The sequence below is a fragment of the Abramis brama genome, assembly GCF_963993115.1.
Source record: "Abramis brama genome assembly, chromosome: 15".
In the NCBI taxonomy this organism is placed as follows: domain Eukaryota; kingdom Metazoa; phylum Chordata; class Actinopteri; order Cypriniformes; family Leuciscidae; genus Abramis; species Abramis brama.
In genome coordinates, this window is record NC_139977.1 from 22,474,691 (window position 1) to 22,492,502 (window position 17,812).

The 17,812-nt window shown below is 37.9% G+C and overlaps 1 protein-coding gene across 1 annotated transcript in view; it reads right to left on the minus strand.

Moving 5' to 3' along the window:
• Positions 1 to 2,769: 2,769 nt before the first annotated feature.
• LOC311096897 (transmembrane protein 132D) overlaps positions 2,770 to 17,812 on the minus strand; it is a 30,167-nt gene continuing 15,124 nt past the window's right edge. Inside the window, exons 5-9 of the mRNA XM_084136312.1 lie at positions 16,386 to 16,529; positions 11,185 to 11,390; positions 9,738 to 10,008; positions 9,345 to 9,536; positions 2,770 to 4,491 (exon numbers count right to left, since the gene is read on the minus strand). Coding sequence (XP_083992438.1) covers positions 3,076 to 4,491; positions 9,345 to 9,536; positions 9,738 to 10,008; positions 11,185 to 11,390; positions 16,386 to 16,529 — 2,229 coding nt within the window. The 3' untranslated portion in view covers positions 2,770 to 3,075. The remainder of the gene's footprint in view (positions 4,492 to 9,344; positions 9,537 to 9,737; positions 10,009 to 11,184; positions 11,391 to 16,385; positions 16,530 to 17,812) is intronic.

The window sequence follows — 17,812 nt, forward strand, 5'->3', positions numbered from 1 at the left end:
TTCACCCAAAAATGAATATTCTATCATTAGCCGCGTTTCCATTACCCTTCAAATTGCGCAAATTGAAATTGCGAATTAAAAATACGCTTAATGGAAACACGTCAATTTCGCAAAAACTCCCATTTATCGCAAAAAAGTTTTTACACTCTCATGAGGTGGTTTTTCAGGCAATTCGAAAAAGGAATATTTCGCAAAACTGCAATGGAAACAGTTTTTGCGCATTTAGTCACCTGACTTAGAAGACGCAGTGTGTTTGAAGTCCATGTATAGCTACGCAAATAATAATAATTTTATATTATTTTATTATAACATTTAATAGGCTATATTTAGAAGACGCTTTTATGCAAAAAAAGGAACAAAGCTGAGCGTGGAGCGCGCACTGCATGCACGGAGGCGCGGGCGCGAACACTTGCATTTTCCAATCAGACGCACTTTCATGATCTCCGTAAACTGGAGCGCGAGAACTGAAACAAAATATAGCCTATGTAGGCTAAAGCTTGAAATGTCCACTTTAAAACGAACAAATTCGAATCGAAAGCTAATACCTTCTGATTATGTAGGCTAATCCGTATGAAAGTTGCATTTCTCTCTAAAAGCGCATCTTAACAGCGGAGATGGAGATGTGATTTTAGCCGACACTTAGAAAACAATAGTTTATTAATTATATTAATAGCTCTTCTCATTTAGCACTGCGGGAAATACATCAATTCCAGTTTCTAATTTGGCCTTAGAAAACCAGTAAAATCGACATGTTTTCCATATTAATTTTGTGAATATTTTAAATGTTTAATAAAGGGGCAAAAAGTCATAAACAAAGCGCAGCAGTTGGTGTAGCCAGTTCAAATTAAAATTTTGGTGTTCAACTTTGCGTTTTAAAAAGACAACAACCAATTAATTTTTCGTTTTTCAATTAGGGGTTAAAAAAGGAAAAACAAATAGACACAAAAGTAGCCTACATGGATCGTTTGGACAGAATACGAGACAGAATTATTTATTAAATTTATAAAAGAAACAATAATTAGCCTATAGGAATACTGGATTCTAAATCTCAAAGAAATGCCACAATCAAATCCTCGGAGCAGAAATGAGGGCGAAACACCCAGAAACTCCTTATATGTGTCGTTCGGGGGTCTTTCCCTGCCATTAATGCTTGGATAACACGCCACGTCTCCTTCCATTAATAATAATAATAATGTCTAATGCGGTGGCTGTGATATTATAACCAACGTCCGTTGCCGTGATTTTTGGAATGACTTATCGCGAGAGAAAAAAAGACGTTTTAGTCGCATAACATCGGTTAATGGAAACGCCGTCATTTCGCAATAGTTTTTTATCGATATTTAGATAATAGCGCAAAACATTTGCGCAAATCTGTAATGGAAACGCGGCTATTGTTTACTCACCCTCAAGTTGTTCCAAACCTGTATGAGTTTCTTTGTTCTGCTGAATACAAAGGAAGATATTTGGAAGAATGTTTGTAACCAAACAGATTTCGGTCCCCATTGACTACCATAGTATATATTTTTTCCTACTATGGAAGTCAATGGGGACCGAGATCTGTTTGATTACAAACATTCTTCCAAATATCTTCCTTTGTATTCAGCAGAACAAAGACACTCATACAGGTTTGGAACAACTTGAGGGTGAGTAAACGATGATAGAATTTTCATTTTTGGGTGAACTATCCCTTTAACATTGACATAAAAATATGTTTTTATTTGTTGTTTTACAAATATATTTTACTCCCTGCTAAAAGTAAAGAAATTTCTCTACACTATCCCCATTAGCACAGAACTGCAAGTCATTTTTGGTGAAGAACAACTCCTAATGTAAAACTTTAACATTTAATTTGGCTTGCAATATAGAATAATTGTTAAATGCCAATTATGCTGTGAAATTAGATGCATAACACAAAGGTAACATGTTTGGTGGTGTACTTCCACTGTGGAAGAAATGTGTGGCTATTTTGGAGATGACTCCCTCTAATCTACAAATCTACAACAGTCCTGAGGTGCCTAGTCCAAGCTATTTCTCCACATGCAATGAGGGGAACGCAATTTCAAGATTTGAAGCAGTGTTCACTTGGTGAGAGATAGCGGTTCTTTTGCAGTGGAGGATGATGGCAGTCATTGCAAAGCTGGGGTTGGTGGTCTCACAATAAACCAGAGAGGTATGTTTGCAGCAGAGTTTTTCTTCTTTTCACTCCAAGCTGTCACTGATGAACTGAACCACAGCACGGGTCAAAGACTAGATAAAGGCCTCCGAACCAGGAAACAATCAGAAGGCGTGTGGAGCATTATAAGGAGCTGTACTGCTGCAATGATAAAATGGATGAAAACACATATTAATACAAAGAGGAACCCTATGCGTCAGCGTTAACGCATAGAGGATGTGATATAATGAGCACAAATCAATGTGTCATTAAAGACAACTACAACAATAGAAATCTTCACAGTTAGACACTTTATTTGACAAATTCATAAAAGCAAAAAAACAAAACAATAGTTAACACTGAAAATTGGGGCTATGATTGGCAGTGCAGTTATACTCAGAAGTAAAAATGTAATTTATTCTTATTTATTATTAAATAAGCTCAATATTATACAAGTTTGTATTTTTATAATACATTTCAATCATTATACATTTCAATTATTTAATTACATGTATTTGCTTGTTTAAACACAATAAGGGATTCACAATATAGAACAAATTTCATAATATATTATCAGCAGTTTTATATTATATATATATTTTTTTTAAATATTTGTTGTGATCTGTTTCTAATGATTTTAATAATAATACAAATATACAAAAGCAGGAAAGTAAAAACTTTGCAGAAATATTTACATCAAATTTAGAGAAACTTTTCAGACACGCATACACATAAGCAGGACCTTATTTGTGAAAAACCATTTCTGTGTTAAATTGTTCATAAAACATTCGCATATAAACTGTCGTATTCAGTTCAATGCAGCAATTTATGTAAGAATGGATTTCTAGACAATTTACACAGAATGCTTGTGTTTCATGAACGAGGCTAATAGAGCTTTTGTATAAACACAACCCTGTCCTGTGTCACACTTTTGACAATGGTGTAGCCACAGGCCATGGACCTTCTGGAAGAAAGCCATTGGACTCTGTGGATTCCGATGTCTGACCGAACACTTCCACTGGGCTGCAAAAATGTACATGATTGACTCTTTCGGTCTTGCCATTTAACCCACCCTGGCCGATACTGGCAGCCTGAAAACCTCCAGCCGGTTGGCTGTCCCAGCTGAAGTTCTGGCCGATCTTCTTGAGAGCAGCCAGATTTTTGATGTCTAGAGTAGCGAAGGTTGTGAACTGGACTTGATTCCTTTTACTTGTGGGAGAATGTAGAGGTTCGCTACGAACGGGCCTTGCCAGCAGGGTGGCTGATCTGACAGCCATTGGAGCCATATGAGCCATCGGATCCCGCTTTAGAGGAAGTGTGTTGGTCCTTCGTCCCAGAGTTGCAGTTCTCTCCTCACCTGCAATGGCTGGGATCTCCCTCGACTGGTTCATCTCTGGGCCTTTGCTATTTTGCATCTGAATGGCTCTTTGCATCTCCACAGCAGCCTGCATGTCCTGCTTGGAGGTTGTTGCAATCGGCGCAGCTCTGCTTTGCTCTGCAACAGTACCCAGGCGTACCCAGTGATGTCTGTGCTGGGATTGACCCTGGCACTGAAGCGGAGACTTCTTGCTGCGTGATCTCGCACTGTTAGTGGCACAGTGAAGCAAGACGCTGATAACGGCCAAGCAAACTAGTCCTACTAGCGTGTAGATGCAGACTTCTATGTCTGTAAACACGCTAAACATCTGTATCAGATCGGTCTCCACTAGGGGTGGTTCTCGCTTGGGTTCCTCCGGTGGTAGCGGGAAGTTGGGGTTCTCAAGAAGGTTTCCATAACCATTCTTTATTGGACTTCTGGGGCTTATGGTGACTAGTGCTCTGTCCGCGACGGGCTTGGTAATGAGATTTTTTTCCATACTGTTTATTGACTTAATCGTGGATACGCCACCTCCTATTGCTTCTTGAAGATTGGGTTTGGTCGCCGTTTTGATCGCACTTGTGGAGCTCTCTTGGATAATGGTGTGTTGAAGCATGTTCAGAGTGGATGTAAGGACCAATTTGGAGTTATCATCATTGGCCTGGTCGCTCTCTTTCTTGCCAGTCCCTGCAAGCTGTTCATCCGGCGGGAATTTCACCTTCACCATGCCTCCGCCCACAGCTAGTTTGCTCTTGCGTTTGGATTTCTGACAGGCCTCACAGATAGCAAGCTCTGCTCTGACCAGTAAGCCCTGTCCCTCGGCTTCAGCGACCACAACAAAGACAGACCCCGGTGTCTTCCGCACAGATGCTACCCTTGTGTCCAATGAAGAAATAGTGAGAGAATAACCACTGGGATCGTACAGATCAAGAGGAGTCTGGGAACCATCACTGAACTTCAACCAGCAGCCAACCACCGCCTCCTGTTGTATAAAGTTAAAAAATATTACTTAAACGTTACATAAAATTGGAACAAAATTGAAACCATCAAAGCTGGTAAACTTGGAAATAATTCCCAGTTAGCATGATAGCTTGCACAGTATCTCAGAGACACAACCATGTTCATTTAAAATTAAGTAGCCCTTTGGCAGGATGTAGTATATGGCCTAAAAAACTCCATGCATGGAGGTCCATTTATCCAAATGGATCAATATTTATGTGCTTGTGTTCAAAACTCAATTTGCTTAGCCACCAGTGCACAGTGTAGAGTAGGGCTGCTCGATTATGGAAAAAATCATAATCACGATTATTTTGGTCAGTATTGAAATCACGCTTATGTAACACGATTATTTCACATGACTTTGGGAACGTGTTGCATTTATTAAAAAGACACGGTAACACTTTACAATAATGTTAATTAGTTAACATTAGTTAATGTATTAACTAACATGAACTAACAATGAGAAATACATTTGTTACAGTATTTATTAATCTTTTTTAATGTTAGTTAATAAAAATACAGCTGTTCATTGTTTGTTCATTTTAGTTTACAGTGCATTAACTAATGTTAACAAATACAACCTTTCATTTTAATAACGTATTAGTAAATGGTGAAATTAATATTAATTATTAAGTATTGTTCATTATTAGTTAATCTTAACAAAGGTAGTTAACTAATGCTAATTAATGAACCTTATTGTAAAGTGTTACCAAAGACACCTTTCAACAATTCTTAAAAAAATCGAAATTTGAACATTGATTGTACTTTTTGAACTATTAAAATAAATAATATATGACAGATAATACTTCAATGAGTATTTTAATAATTCCCGCTGGTCTACCACTTATAATGCGGGAAATTCCCCCGCAAACATTGATTCACTTTAGCATGTAGATTGTATGAGTAGCCTAAATGAATCCACACAGATTATAAAATCAAATCAATCATTTTAAAACTTTCTCCAAGACGCAATTTCACAAACTGCGTGAGTGTTCAGCGGTGCTGCGTCTTCTCTCTCTCTCTGTCTCTCAAAATGCGCTGGACAAGGCAAGCGTCGAAACTACACATTCGCGTTTAGGAGTCGGGACATGATGGAATTGTCACTTATACAATCGGGCCAGCATTGCATTGTAACTAAAGTTTATCATTTTCACTTCTTTTTAAGTTTTATTAGTTTAGACATTCAAGCTGAGAGAGTTTATGGCATCGGGAGGGACGGATGTGCGCGTGCGCGTGTCATTCAGAACACAAGACAAAATAAGAGCATTCTTTCAAAACAGAACATGGCACAATAATCGTTTTTACTCGATTATACTATTTTGGTGATCGTTGGGAGCAAAAATCGAAATCGAAATCGAAATTCAATTAATTGCACAGCCCTAGTGTAGAGTATTTACAACAACGAGCTGTGGCACAATAGCCCAGAGCTGTTGGCTTATAGCAGGGGTCCTCAAATAGCGGCCAGTGGTCCAGTTCCAGACCATGGCTTGGTTCCAACTGGAGCAACTGTTTTATATTACATAGGTTGTTTATGGTAATGATCTATCGGCGCTACATCCTCTAATATTTTTATAAAATGAGAAAATAAGAATGCAGCAAATACAATTATTTTATCTGTCATATATGACTTTTGATCATATACAGATAATTTTTTCCATCAACATTTAGCATTATTTATTTATTTTAAGACAAATAAAACTTTGAAATTACTAGTTAACTTGGTTTTCTGCTCATGATGAGAACGTTTTGATTATGTACATTGTTTGTTTGTTTTAAGTAGATACTTATTTTAAGCATAAAAACAGGAAAACTCTGAACCCCCATACGGTATCTTTTCTGTCACGGTATGGCCTTCTGCCTTACATATGTATCTAAATGTAAAAATAATAATAGCCTGATAAAACATCTGATCTTATCGTTTAATATTCAGACCGGACCTCTTGGAACTTTAATTGAAATTCTCTGGCTTATACAGTATAAGCAAATGCCACAGAACTGTCCTATATTCTGGGGTGAAATACATTATACATTGCCTGAGGAGCACTGCTTGCAAAGCCCATCACAAGACAAATGAGGCCTCTCGCTGAGTACTAATAGTTTGATATTGATTGGACCATGTTATGCCAATCAGACATGGCACTGGGGCTAGCAGTCATATAAAGGAATTTAGAGCACTGCTGAACCCAGTGTTCTCTTGTTCCTTATACCTAATAATGTGTCTACACCGGACGCGACCGCTGTCGCAACAGCTAGAAGCCATCACTAGAAGCGACAAATTGGCCGTTGCAAATTAATTTGTCCTTCTTAGTAGAAGTATGTCAGAAATAAAGCAGGGCATCATGTTACTGTCTGGAATTAGGGGCCAAGCACCAAAGGTGCGGAGGCACCTATTGTATCTGTTCCCGTTCTTCTTCTTCTTCTTCCGCTCTGGGAGTCTATGGCAGCCCATAGAACCGCTTGCGGGAAAGTTATGAAATTTGGCACACTGATAGAGGACAGTCTGAAAAGTCACCATAGCAAATTTGGTGTCTTAAAACCAATCCCTCTAGCGCCACCAACTGTCCAAAGTTTCACTCATGTTTATGCTAATAACTTTTGAACCCTAAGGCCTATCAACAAAATTCTTTTGTCCATTTATTCCCTGGCTCAAGACGATTCGATTGTACCCTATGAAGTCATTTTCCGTCAGTGAAATTTTTCCGCCATTTTGGATTTTCCGAAAAACCTACTTTTTCTAACTCCTCCTAGGCCGTTACTCCGATTTTCACGAAAATTGAACCAGATCATCAGGTTATGGAATTCAAGTTGATTCGCTTAACCGTTTTCAATAAACGCACGAATAAATTTTACGTAGCGCTAGGAAAAACAGTTGTAAGGCTGTATCTCCGCAACGGTTTATCGTATTCAGACCAAACTTGGTACATGTACTCACAAGCATGACCTGAGGCAACATGCTGCGTTTCGGCGCAGCGCCACGTACTGGTCCGGAAATATGAAAAATGGCTATTTTTGCTTTTAACTTCTGAACAGTTTGTCCAAAAATCATAAAATTGGTCTCGTTAGATTCAGGGCAACATGTCGAGTCGACTGATGTCCAATTTTACCATATCGGCCATTTTGACTGTCGGCCATTTTGAATTATGTGCTAAAATGCTGTATTTTATGAACGCATGAACGGATTGTTACGAAACTTGGTATGGGTAATCAGCATGATGTCCTGAAAGAACCTGAGAAGTTTCGAAACAGTGCCACCTAGTGGTGAATTTTTTTTTTTAAATGCTTATAACTTTGGGTGTGGTCGACTTATTTTAACGAGACTCATCTAATTAGACTCCTGAATCCTTGCCGAGTCCTACGATCCCAAACATGCTAGGTTTCGCCTTACGGTTTGTGTAGCGTTGTGATTTAGCGCTTAAAAAACATTTGGCTATATCTTCGAAACCGCTAGTCCGATCGAGACGAAACCACAGTCAGAAGTTTGTAAACATAGGTCGATAGCTAGATGCCAATGCCCAAATGCGAAAATATTGATGTTTAGGGTTAGTAAATTCCAATCAAAGTCATGTGTCAGTCATTTTTTACGTGTTTTTTTCATATAAATGTCTATAACTCTAAAGTGAATTGAGATATTTTCACCAAAATTGACACACATATGTATGGGCTCACTCTGAGGACGGATAAAAAAATTGTGGGACTGAGCGTCTTGGTGGCGCTATAATAGAACAAAACATGAAATTCCCATTGACTTCTATACAGTTTTGTGAAATAAAATGCTATACTTAACAAAAGCATTGGTGTAATATTACGAAACTCAGAATGTGCCATCAGCACCATCCCCTGAAGGTACCCAAAATATTTCGAGACAGTGCCACCTAGTGGTCAAAAGTTATAACACAATTTCCAAAAAGGCTAATAACTTTTGAATAAATCTGGCTATTGAAATGCCACTGGTCTTAATAGATTCCTTGGGTCAAGCCGAGAACATAGATACCAAGTTTTCCTTATTTGGCCGAACTTCCTGTCCGCCATCTTGATTTCAAGTCAAAACCTACTTTTTCGAACTCCTCCTAGACCGTTTGTCCGATTTTCACCAAAACCGAATCGTATCATCTCCAGAACGTGCTGACTAAAAGTTATGGATTTCGTGTCGATAGACGAAACGGTTTTCGTATAGCGCAGCAGCAAAGTTGAGGCATGATGCTAATAGCACTATTCAGGCTTTATCTCTGCAATGCCTTGACATATTGACACCAAACTTTGTATGTGTCATTGTCACTTCACTCTGACCACATTACATCAGTTTTGTAACTGCGCCACCTATTGGTCGAAAGTGATAATCCATCAAATCATATTTTTAATTATTGTTTCTATGATTTTTCAGGCATTTTGCCTTAAATCCTCTTTAAATGTCTTTAATTGCTCATTGTTGCAGTTGGTCTGACACTTTCACACATGTTGGCATGTCTTGTCGTCTTATTCTGCTTGGCCCCGGTAATGGCTGCTTGCAGCTATATTTTGTTCTGTTTTTGTAGCGTCGCTCGCGTCTGGTGTAGACACGGTGTTAATGGTCAGTGCTTACTGTAGATAGTGAATAACAGGTACCTGAGACTAAAGATACTAAAACAACTTAATGGGTTATGCATTTCTTTAGTAGCTAATATGCCAGTGATAAGCTTATTTTCAATGAAATGGAAATAAACAATATATTGACATATTATTCTATTACATTTTTACTTGTCAACTCTTATATAAATGTATTTATTTGCATTTTGATTGATCAGCATATAGTTCCATTAATAAGATTGACAGCCAATGTAGCTACAGTACATGAATTACCTGCTTGGGGTAGTGTATGATCTCCTGTGTAGTTGTCTTGGCAACGATGGCCCTGTTGCTTCCTGGGCTGAGCTGGAGGTTCAGGGAAAGGCCAGAGACCAGCTGCACACCCAGCTCTGTTATACTGACTTTATCATCCAGAACCCGGATTATCCTCTCAGCCAGAACCGAGTCGGACAATGGAGACATCACCTGGACAACAGAAACCAAACCTAGTATGACATCGTATGACATTTATTTGTTTTACAATAAAAAATAAAAAAAACCAATTCATCTACAAGCTGTCTGTATTGTCACTGATAATAAACACACACTAAACTTTATTGTCTTAATGAATAATGAACATGGTGTAACACTGACAGCAGCGGGCGGCGCTGTCATTATCAGCATTACCTGCACAGTGGTGACTCCCACAGCCTTGCCTGTCAGAACACTTCCTGCCTGCAGGCGTGCAACACTCGTATCCTCAACTCTCAGAAAGTAGCGCACCAGCCACGTCACATCCACCTGCCAATCAGAGCCGAGGAAGTATGTGGGAGATGGGCTGCTTGGATCTGGCGAGTCTGCGGTGAAGACCGTAAGCACTCGAATCAAACTGTGCTGATACTGCAGCATGCAGCCTCGGCCCTTCCTCTCATCCTCTTCCTCTGTGTCCCAGCTCACCCTGAGAAACATGCAGAGAAAAGATGAACAACTCTTTCCCTCACTCTCCTGCTCTCAATATATTTTTTCCTGCTATCTGCTATTTGACTAGGCTCAGCAATCGCTCATCTCTACATTATAATGAAATTCTCTGCAATGTCATAAAAAACTGCCAGGATATCTCTGTGGAAAACATTCTCTATAGTAATCAGAAAAAGTGCTAGTAAAAAAATAAAAATAAAAATAAAATGAGAAAATAAAAATCCCACCGCAACTCAAGAATTCAAAATTCAAGAACTATTCACAATATGAATTACGCATTAAAAAACTATTAACAACACCAAAAACAAAAGACAATAAAACAAATCTTAATAATATTTTTTTTTTATAACCCATATTTATTTATTTATTTATTGATAATTATTTATAATCAATTTATAATAATCTCTCATCTCTACATTACAATGAAGGTATAATGAAAACTGCCAGGATATCTCTGCGGAAAACATTTTCTATTCTAATAAGAACACTTCGGAGCAGCTTTAAAGTGGAAAAAGTCCATATGAGGCGAAACATCCAATATTAATATTAATATTAATATTAATATCAAATAAAAGTTCTGAGCTAGTTTGAGGAACTAAAAATCACACCGCAATTAAAGAACTCAAAATTCAAGAACTAGTCACAATATAAATTACACATTAAAAAACACAATAAACAAAATAAATGTTAATAATTAAACCCTTTTTTTAAGAAAACACATTTACCTATCTATCCATCTATCTATCTATCTATCTATCTATAAAAGCAGGGTTTTAAGCTTTAAATATCTGAGATAATTCAAAATAGGAATTGCACTCAGATATTTATAATCATACTATTATGGGGAAATAAAAGTAAACTACTTCCTGAATTCCTGACTGTTGAAATACAAATAAATAATATTTATTAACAAATCAACTACTTTTTATATTTATTTCACTTATTAAATTCTCTGATACAGATTTAAATATGTTACTTACTAATATTTGTCACAATTTAAATGTATTTAGATGTACATATATGTATGTTATTGTACATTTGATCAACTGCTAAATGGTTCTAAAATGGTTAAATGTTGACAAAAAATACCAACTATGTAAACCTTATGAAGTTTGTTGGGACATTGTGTCAGATTGGAATTATACTCGTCACTTGCCTTTTGTTCCCTGTGACAGGAACTCTCCAGCCTTTGATTTGGCTGAGCTCTGGATCGGATATCTCCATCTGCAGGGGGAGTCTAGGCATCCACACGCTCACCTCCAGCTGAATGCTCAGGTAACTGTAGGTGAAGTTCACCATCGTCCGAACTCTCCCACGCGTCTCCTTGCCGTTGACATACACAGCATCACACTTCTCAGACACCTGTGTGGAAATATCATTTTAAAGGTTCCATCCATATTTTACACTTTTCTGGAGTTTTATTTTAGGTTTTGATGTCCTTAAGAATATATATTTGCGCTATAAGTACCAAAAACTTAATAATTGATAATTAATTGAAACTTAATTAAAGCTATGGTCTACGATTTCAAAGATTGTTCATTATTAATAACCTCGTTTAGATGCTGGTTATGGTTCTACAGTACAATCCTAACAATATGAAGAGAAAAAAGAATGAAAAAAATCCATTCACTCTATTGGGTGTACAGCTGCAGAGAAGTTGACCAATGTAAGCTGTCCGGCCGGACAGCTTACATTGGTCAACTGCTCTCATCCAATCCCCCGCTCCACTTGAAACTCCACGTGGCGCTCGCGTCTCCACCCCACCCCGCCCCCCTCCTGCGACATGAAATTTTGCGGGCAAGCAGCTGACAGTCTATGGTAGCTAGCAAAGTAGCATCAGCTCAGCAGTGGAGATTTGAGACTGAAAACCGACGCTGACACGGCTGACTTTTTGTTGAGCAGGTAAGCATTTATTTATACTTTTATGGTAGGCCTAGCGGGTTTCTGTTCGAGCCGATCGGAATTTGAACAAGATGCGCTGTTTACTACCGGTGATCACAGCTTGACTGAGTGACGTTGTTCTGGTCGTTTCCCGGTGGGAGGGATCAGGTAGCACAGAGGGGAGGGGTGTGTGTGTGGAGGGGCGGGATGAGTTTTTTAAAACTTCCCATCCGTCTCAGGCTTTCTCGACCGATTTTCAACATCGTAGACTACAGCTTTAATCTTAATATATTTTTACAGCTCCTTTCTCAGGAGCTCTGCTAAGAACAGGTCGATTTTGGCCTGCCTAATTAATACTCATGAGCCTCTCTTCTGATTGGCCTGTTGTTTTCTGAGTGACGCACGGCCAGGCCAACCACAGGTAACTAGGGTCATGTATGCTGTAGCCTGCTGTGGCTTGGTGATGCTCACTCACAAGTAAGGTAAATAAAACACCTGTAATGATGGACATTGCAAAGTAAAAATGTTATCTGGCCTTGCATGTTTGAGCTGGACTCAGACTCCGAATCGGCGACGACAGGAGACAACCAACAACCTCCTCAAACATGTGTACAAAAGGATGTTTCAGAATGGAATTTAATTTTTATTTTTTTTTTACTTTCGCCATTATTGTAAGAGTATCGTCACCTTCCTAAAATAATTGCCCAAGTAATTTTTTCAGGTTTCTCAGAAAACACAAAAAAGCTGAAAAATAACTTCAGAGGTTGAGTAGATTTTCTTTCTTCTTGATGCAGCTGCCATCTTGAAAAGCTTGTAAAATTGCCTAAGTCTCATTGTCTTTTGACTTAGGCAAAATAAAACGGCCTAAGTCACACTCTTGACATAGGCCATTATACTACAGCAGTAGAATTGCATGATCTGTTCAACTAAGGATGTGGGCGATTTTGAGATGACTTGTGCAAAAAAAAATCATTTTTGTCAAAAAATTACTTAGGCAATTATTTTAGGAAGTTGACGGTATTATAATTACCATTACATCAATGCTGCACGCAGATTTAACGTTAACGCTAATTTAAACTGTCTGTAAACAAACTCAGACTTTTGAAATAACGTTAAGTTACACTAAACGTACGTTTCTGTTAGCAAAACAAAAGACACAGAGACTGAGTAAACTCAATCTCACCGTCTTTAACTCAATAAAAACAACAGGGCCGGTGTCTGTAACTTTGAATATCTGTTGGAAACAAGACAAAATATGCTGTTCGTTTTCCTATCAAAGCTTGTGGCAACCATAGACTGTACAAAACAACACGCCAGCATCAACTTAGCAACAAGTTAGTGTTACAAGGTCACCACATTCAACTAGACTCAACAATTCCTTGATTTATCTGGATGCCATTACTGATTTTTGACCAGCTTTCTTTGCTATGAGCGCTTCGTGATGCCTCCTATAAAATCTGCAAGAGCATTCTGCACAGCTTCTGTTTTCCGGGCTTCCAGCATTCACAGTTAAACTAGAAATTTGTCTTCAATAAATTAATCAATAAATGGGTTTACGTTCACAGGTCTCTTCACAGTTTCTCCACTAGCTGACAATAGCTTCCTATATCACAACATCAATTTTTGCAAGTCAATGTTCCCCTCCAAACTTCTACAGTCAGAAAAAAAAATCACTTCATTGTTTCCTTGAAGCCTCATGACACCTAAATCTTTGTATCTAATATTAGAATGTTGTATTGTAGAACTTGCAGAGTCTTATATTACTGGATAAATTATTGTGGTGAGGCATATAACGCCTGCTAAAGGAATAAATGTAAATAAATATAAAAAGATAAAGATGCTTTATGGTAATGCAGACATGAGCGTCAGTGTGGTATAAGGTAATGGGCCCTGTGTACATTGTTCTGTCTCATTAGGAAAATCTATGGGCACTGTTGCATCACTGTTTCATTCATCCCCAGTACTTCGAAGACTAATTTATAAACCACAGGGCACGTGGTCTGAACTCTGTGCCATAAAAATCTTTTCAAGACAACAAAAAAGACTCCTGCACATCCCCTTTGTGTTCAAGGCAAATTAATTTATTCATGGGGTGGGTGCAGTTAAGGTGTGCATGTGTAATAAGGACACATGACAGTGCATGGGTTTGTGTGCATGTGTGCAGTCATTCCTTGTCTGTCTTTTACCAATGAATAAGTCAGTGAGTCCCTCCATTTATGTTTTAAGGCTTAACCCTGAAAAGACAAGCTCAGGGGGGCACTGGAGATTCGTTTTTACATCTTCAGAAACTCACAGTGAAAGCGCCAATGTTTTAGGTGGAAAAACTCCAGAGAATGATCCAGCAATAGTAAAAAAGAGCTCAAACTCTTCATTATAAGCATGCAAAAAAGAAGGCTGTTATCGAGGGCACAGATTAGAATAAAAAAAATAAAAAACAAGTTCAATGAGGGCTGAGGCTACGACTAAGGCTTAGGCTCTCATCTGACGAGGTTTGTTCTCACAGGTTCGATGCTACATTCAAATAATCAAATTATGTAACTACGCATATTTAAAATAGAAAAAGAATTAGGCTTACCGACTTCCAAAAGACAGGGAAATATTTCTATATCTTTTGTTATAGACGTCAAAGGTCCACTCAAACTCAATCAAACAAAGTCAAAGAGAATACATTAAATATGGGATCCCTTGCAAAAAGTACAAACAGAGAGAATGTAACCATGAAAAATGATATTTAGTTAATTTTCCTATTCAGCCTGTGTCATGCTGATAATTCTGCATATTGTTTGGCCTATGCAGATTATGGTAATATTAAAGTGCCCCTATTATGCTATTTTAAAGTTTCCTAATGTTGTTTTGGAGTCTCCTTCAACAGGTTTACATGCATCAAAGGTCAAAAAACTTTAATCTGTTTAATCTCCTCATAATATACATTTGCACATCATCACATTTTCAATGATTCTCAAATGACTCGTCAAATGAATCAATCTCTCTAAATGCCGCCTTTCCGCTAGCTCTGATTGGCCAGACAGCTCAGTCTGTTGTGATTTGTTTACCGCGTTTTTCAACCCATCGCAAGGACGACAACAAGCAGAACGTTTCATGGTGATACACTACTCAGTTTGAGGTACATTATGAGATGTTGCAACTGTAATTCCTCACCATCAGCATTAGCAAGTGCATGTCCATCAACAAACCATCAACAAATTGGAGTATTTTTCCAATTTATTGCAGTGAACACGTGGAAACTGCATCAATAACCGTGCATGTATGCATTACATTAGCCAAGCTCTAGCGTGAATGACTGACATACATGTTGTAAAACAAATCTGGCTCCATGCTTAATCTTTCCTCAAAGTTGAGAGAATGACAGACAATCTGCATTAATAGACACAGTTATAGTGGCCAACAAACTGATTAGCAGAAGTATTTCAGTAAGACAGTGATAACGTGAGTAAGCCAGTTAGCAGGAGACCTACACAATATAAAACTCAAAACTAAGTATTTTGAACACCATCTTTCAAGAGCAAGAGGTTTGCGAATCCTGCATTGAACTCTGAGATTTGAGAAGCAGTCGTCAGTGAAATAATGGGAACGCAGCAAAAGTTTAGGATTCTACTGCTGTGATATCATGGTAAAGATGAATTTTAACCACTGATTCTTCACATGCTCACAAAAAACTGGCTTTACCTTCACATTGTAGAGCACAGCGTCTTCTCGACATGATGCTATCCAGTATCCACAGGAATCAGCTGCGGGTTTGAGGTTCAAGTTTTCCCTGGTGTCTGCACGCGCAATAAGTGGGCGGGCAATATGCTAATGTTTCATCTTGACGTCACAACGAAACGGCTCATGACTCGTTTGAAAAACAATTCATTTCATTGACTCAGAGTCGACTCTTACTTTTGAAAGACAATAACTTTATATACGGTGCACTTTTAGATTTAAAACATTGCAAGATGTTTTCATTCACTTAGAGCTATGTTACACACTACATGAAAGGTAATTTTCAAAAATCCATAATAGGGGCCCTTTAATACATTTCTTTGAATGTACAGAGATTTTTGATTACTTTTGTATGATAAACAATTTTGGTATTGTGTCCAATACAAGATCTTGGTCCTGAGGCAAAACCACTTAAGAAGAACTGCCCCAGAGAATGACCTGGCAATAAAAAAGGGCTCAAGCACTTCATAATACGCAGGGGGAAAAAGACAGGTGTCTGAAGCACAGATGTGCTTTGGGTAAAAAACACAAGTTCACTGAGGGCTTTCGGGTCAACGTCTGTCTCCCTACTGGTTTTCTCTTTTTTGGTGATGAACTAGGAAGTGGTGGCCATCTAAGCCGACTCCACTGACCCTTCTCTTCCAGTTCTAATAGACATGTAATTCAGAAGCACAGTAAGGCTGCTAATAGGAAACACACAGAGTGTGAGATTTCTGAAGCTGTCAAAAGTGGCCTGACCTTGACAATCATTACCTTCAGGACATCCTGGTCTGAAGACCTGCAGCGAGAAGAGTTAGTGATGTCCGTGATGGAGCCATCAGCCTCAACGCCCAAAACTTTCACAGGCACAGAAACCCTCTTACCAGTGAGCACTGCTGTGTTGAGGAGCTCCGTGTCCTGGAAAAGCACAACAAAGAGCACTCAATTAGCACTAAAGACGTGCAAAACTACATTTTCAAAAATTACATGTTCAGAAAAAAAGGCTTAAAGTTGCAAACTTTTGATATCTGTCATGTATTCTACATTGTTGGGTTACATATTTTTTATTTATTATTGCAACGCTAATTATAGTCAACAGAATGTTTAAAAGGGACCATCAAAAAAAAGTGTTACCCACAACCCACTGTTGTTTCAAATTCTGCTGAATTGTCATAACAACATGATCTACAGTAGATGTCTAAAATATGAGATTTTGTTGAATATGCAAAAATATGATCTGTAAGAATCTAATGAAAACTACACACCAATCAGTAATGTTTGGCATATACAATAGTTTTCCAACAAAAGTGTTTATGAATTTATGGTATAATGTATAATAAATTGTGTTTGTAAATAAAAAGTAATTATAATGAAAATACAAAATATAAAAATATGTATAAATATTTGTAGCAAATACTTTGCTAAACAAAAAAAATGGAACCCATTTTTGTTGTTGGGATCAAGAAAATGTTGTCAGGGTAGAAAAAAGTATGAATATGTATGGCTGTAGTGCTTTAAAGGAGTTAAATTTGAAGAGACTGAAGAAACTGTTTAACAGCACACTAATTAAAGCATCTAAAAAACAAAACAAAACAAAAAATATATATAAACCAGTCTATCCCACTAATACATCTCACAGTGTCCCATGCCTAATTAGCACTGAAGTTTGTACATATGGAAGAAATCGGACGCACTTTAAAAATAAATAAATAGGCTAATACTAAAAACAAGCACTCTCATCATCTAATAAGCTTAATCTCCTTTTGGTGGTGAGTAAAATCTTAAACGGGTCAAAAATGTCAAGGCAACAATCGTGGATCAGACAAGCTCTGTCTGAGTTTAATACCCTAATGATTATCTTGTGCCATTGTGATGACGAACACACTAGGATGATTGGGTTTGAGCGTAGATTTAACTTCTAGACCCAACAGATGTCCACGAGCATCCTCCAAACGCAACACAACAGATGCTGACTTTGATTTGAAAAGTTACCGGCAAAATCCCACACTCTTATGGCGGTGTTATTTCAGAGACAGGGTCATGCTGTGAAATAGACTGTTCCAGTAAACAGATTTGGCAGCTAGCCGTATAATGGACGTTTGATATCAATGAATAGTCACAATCTCTTTTGGTTTTATTTGTCTAAAAAAAGCTATATTTTTATATTTTAATGAATGCTGAACTGAACTGCATGTGGATGG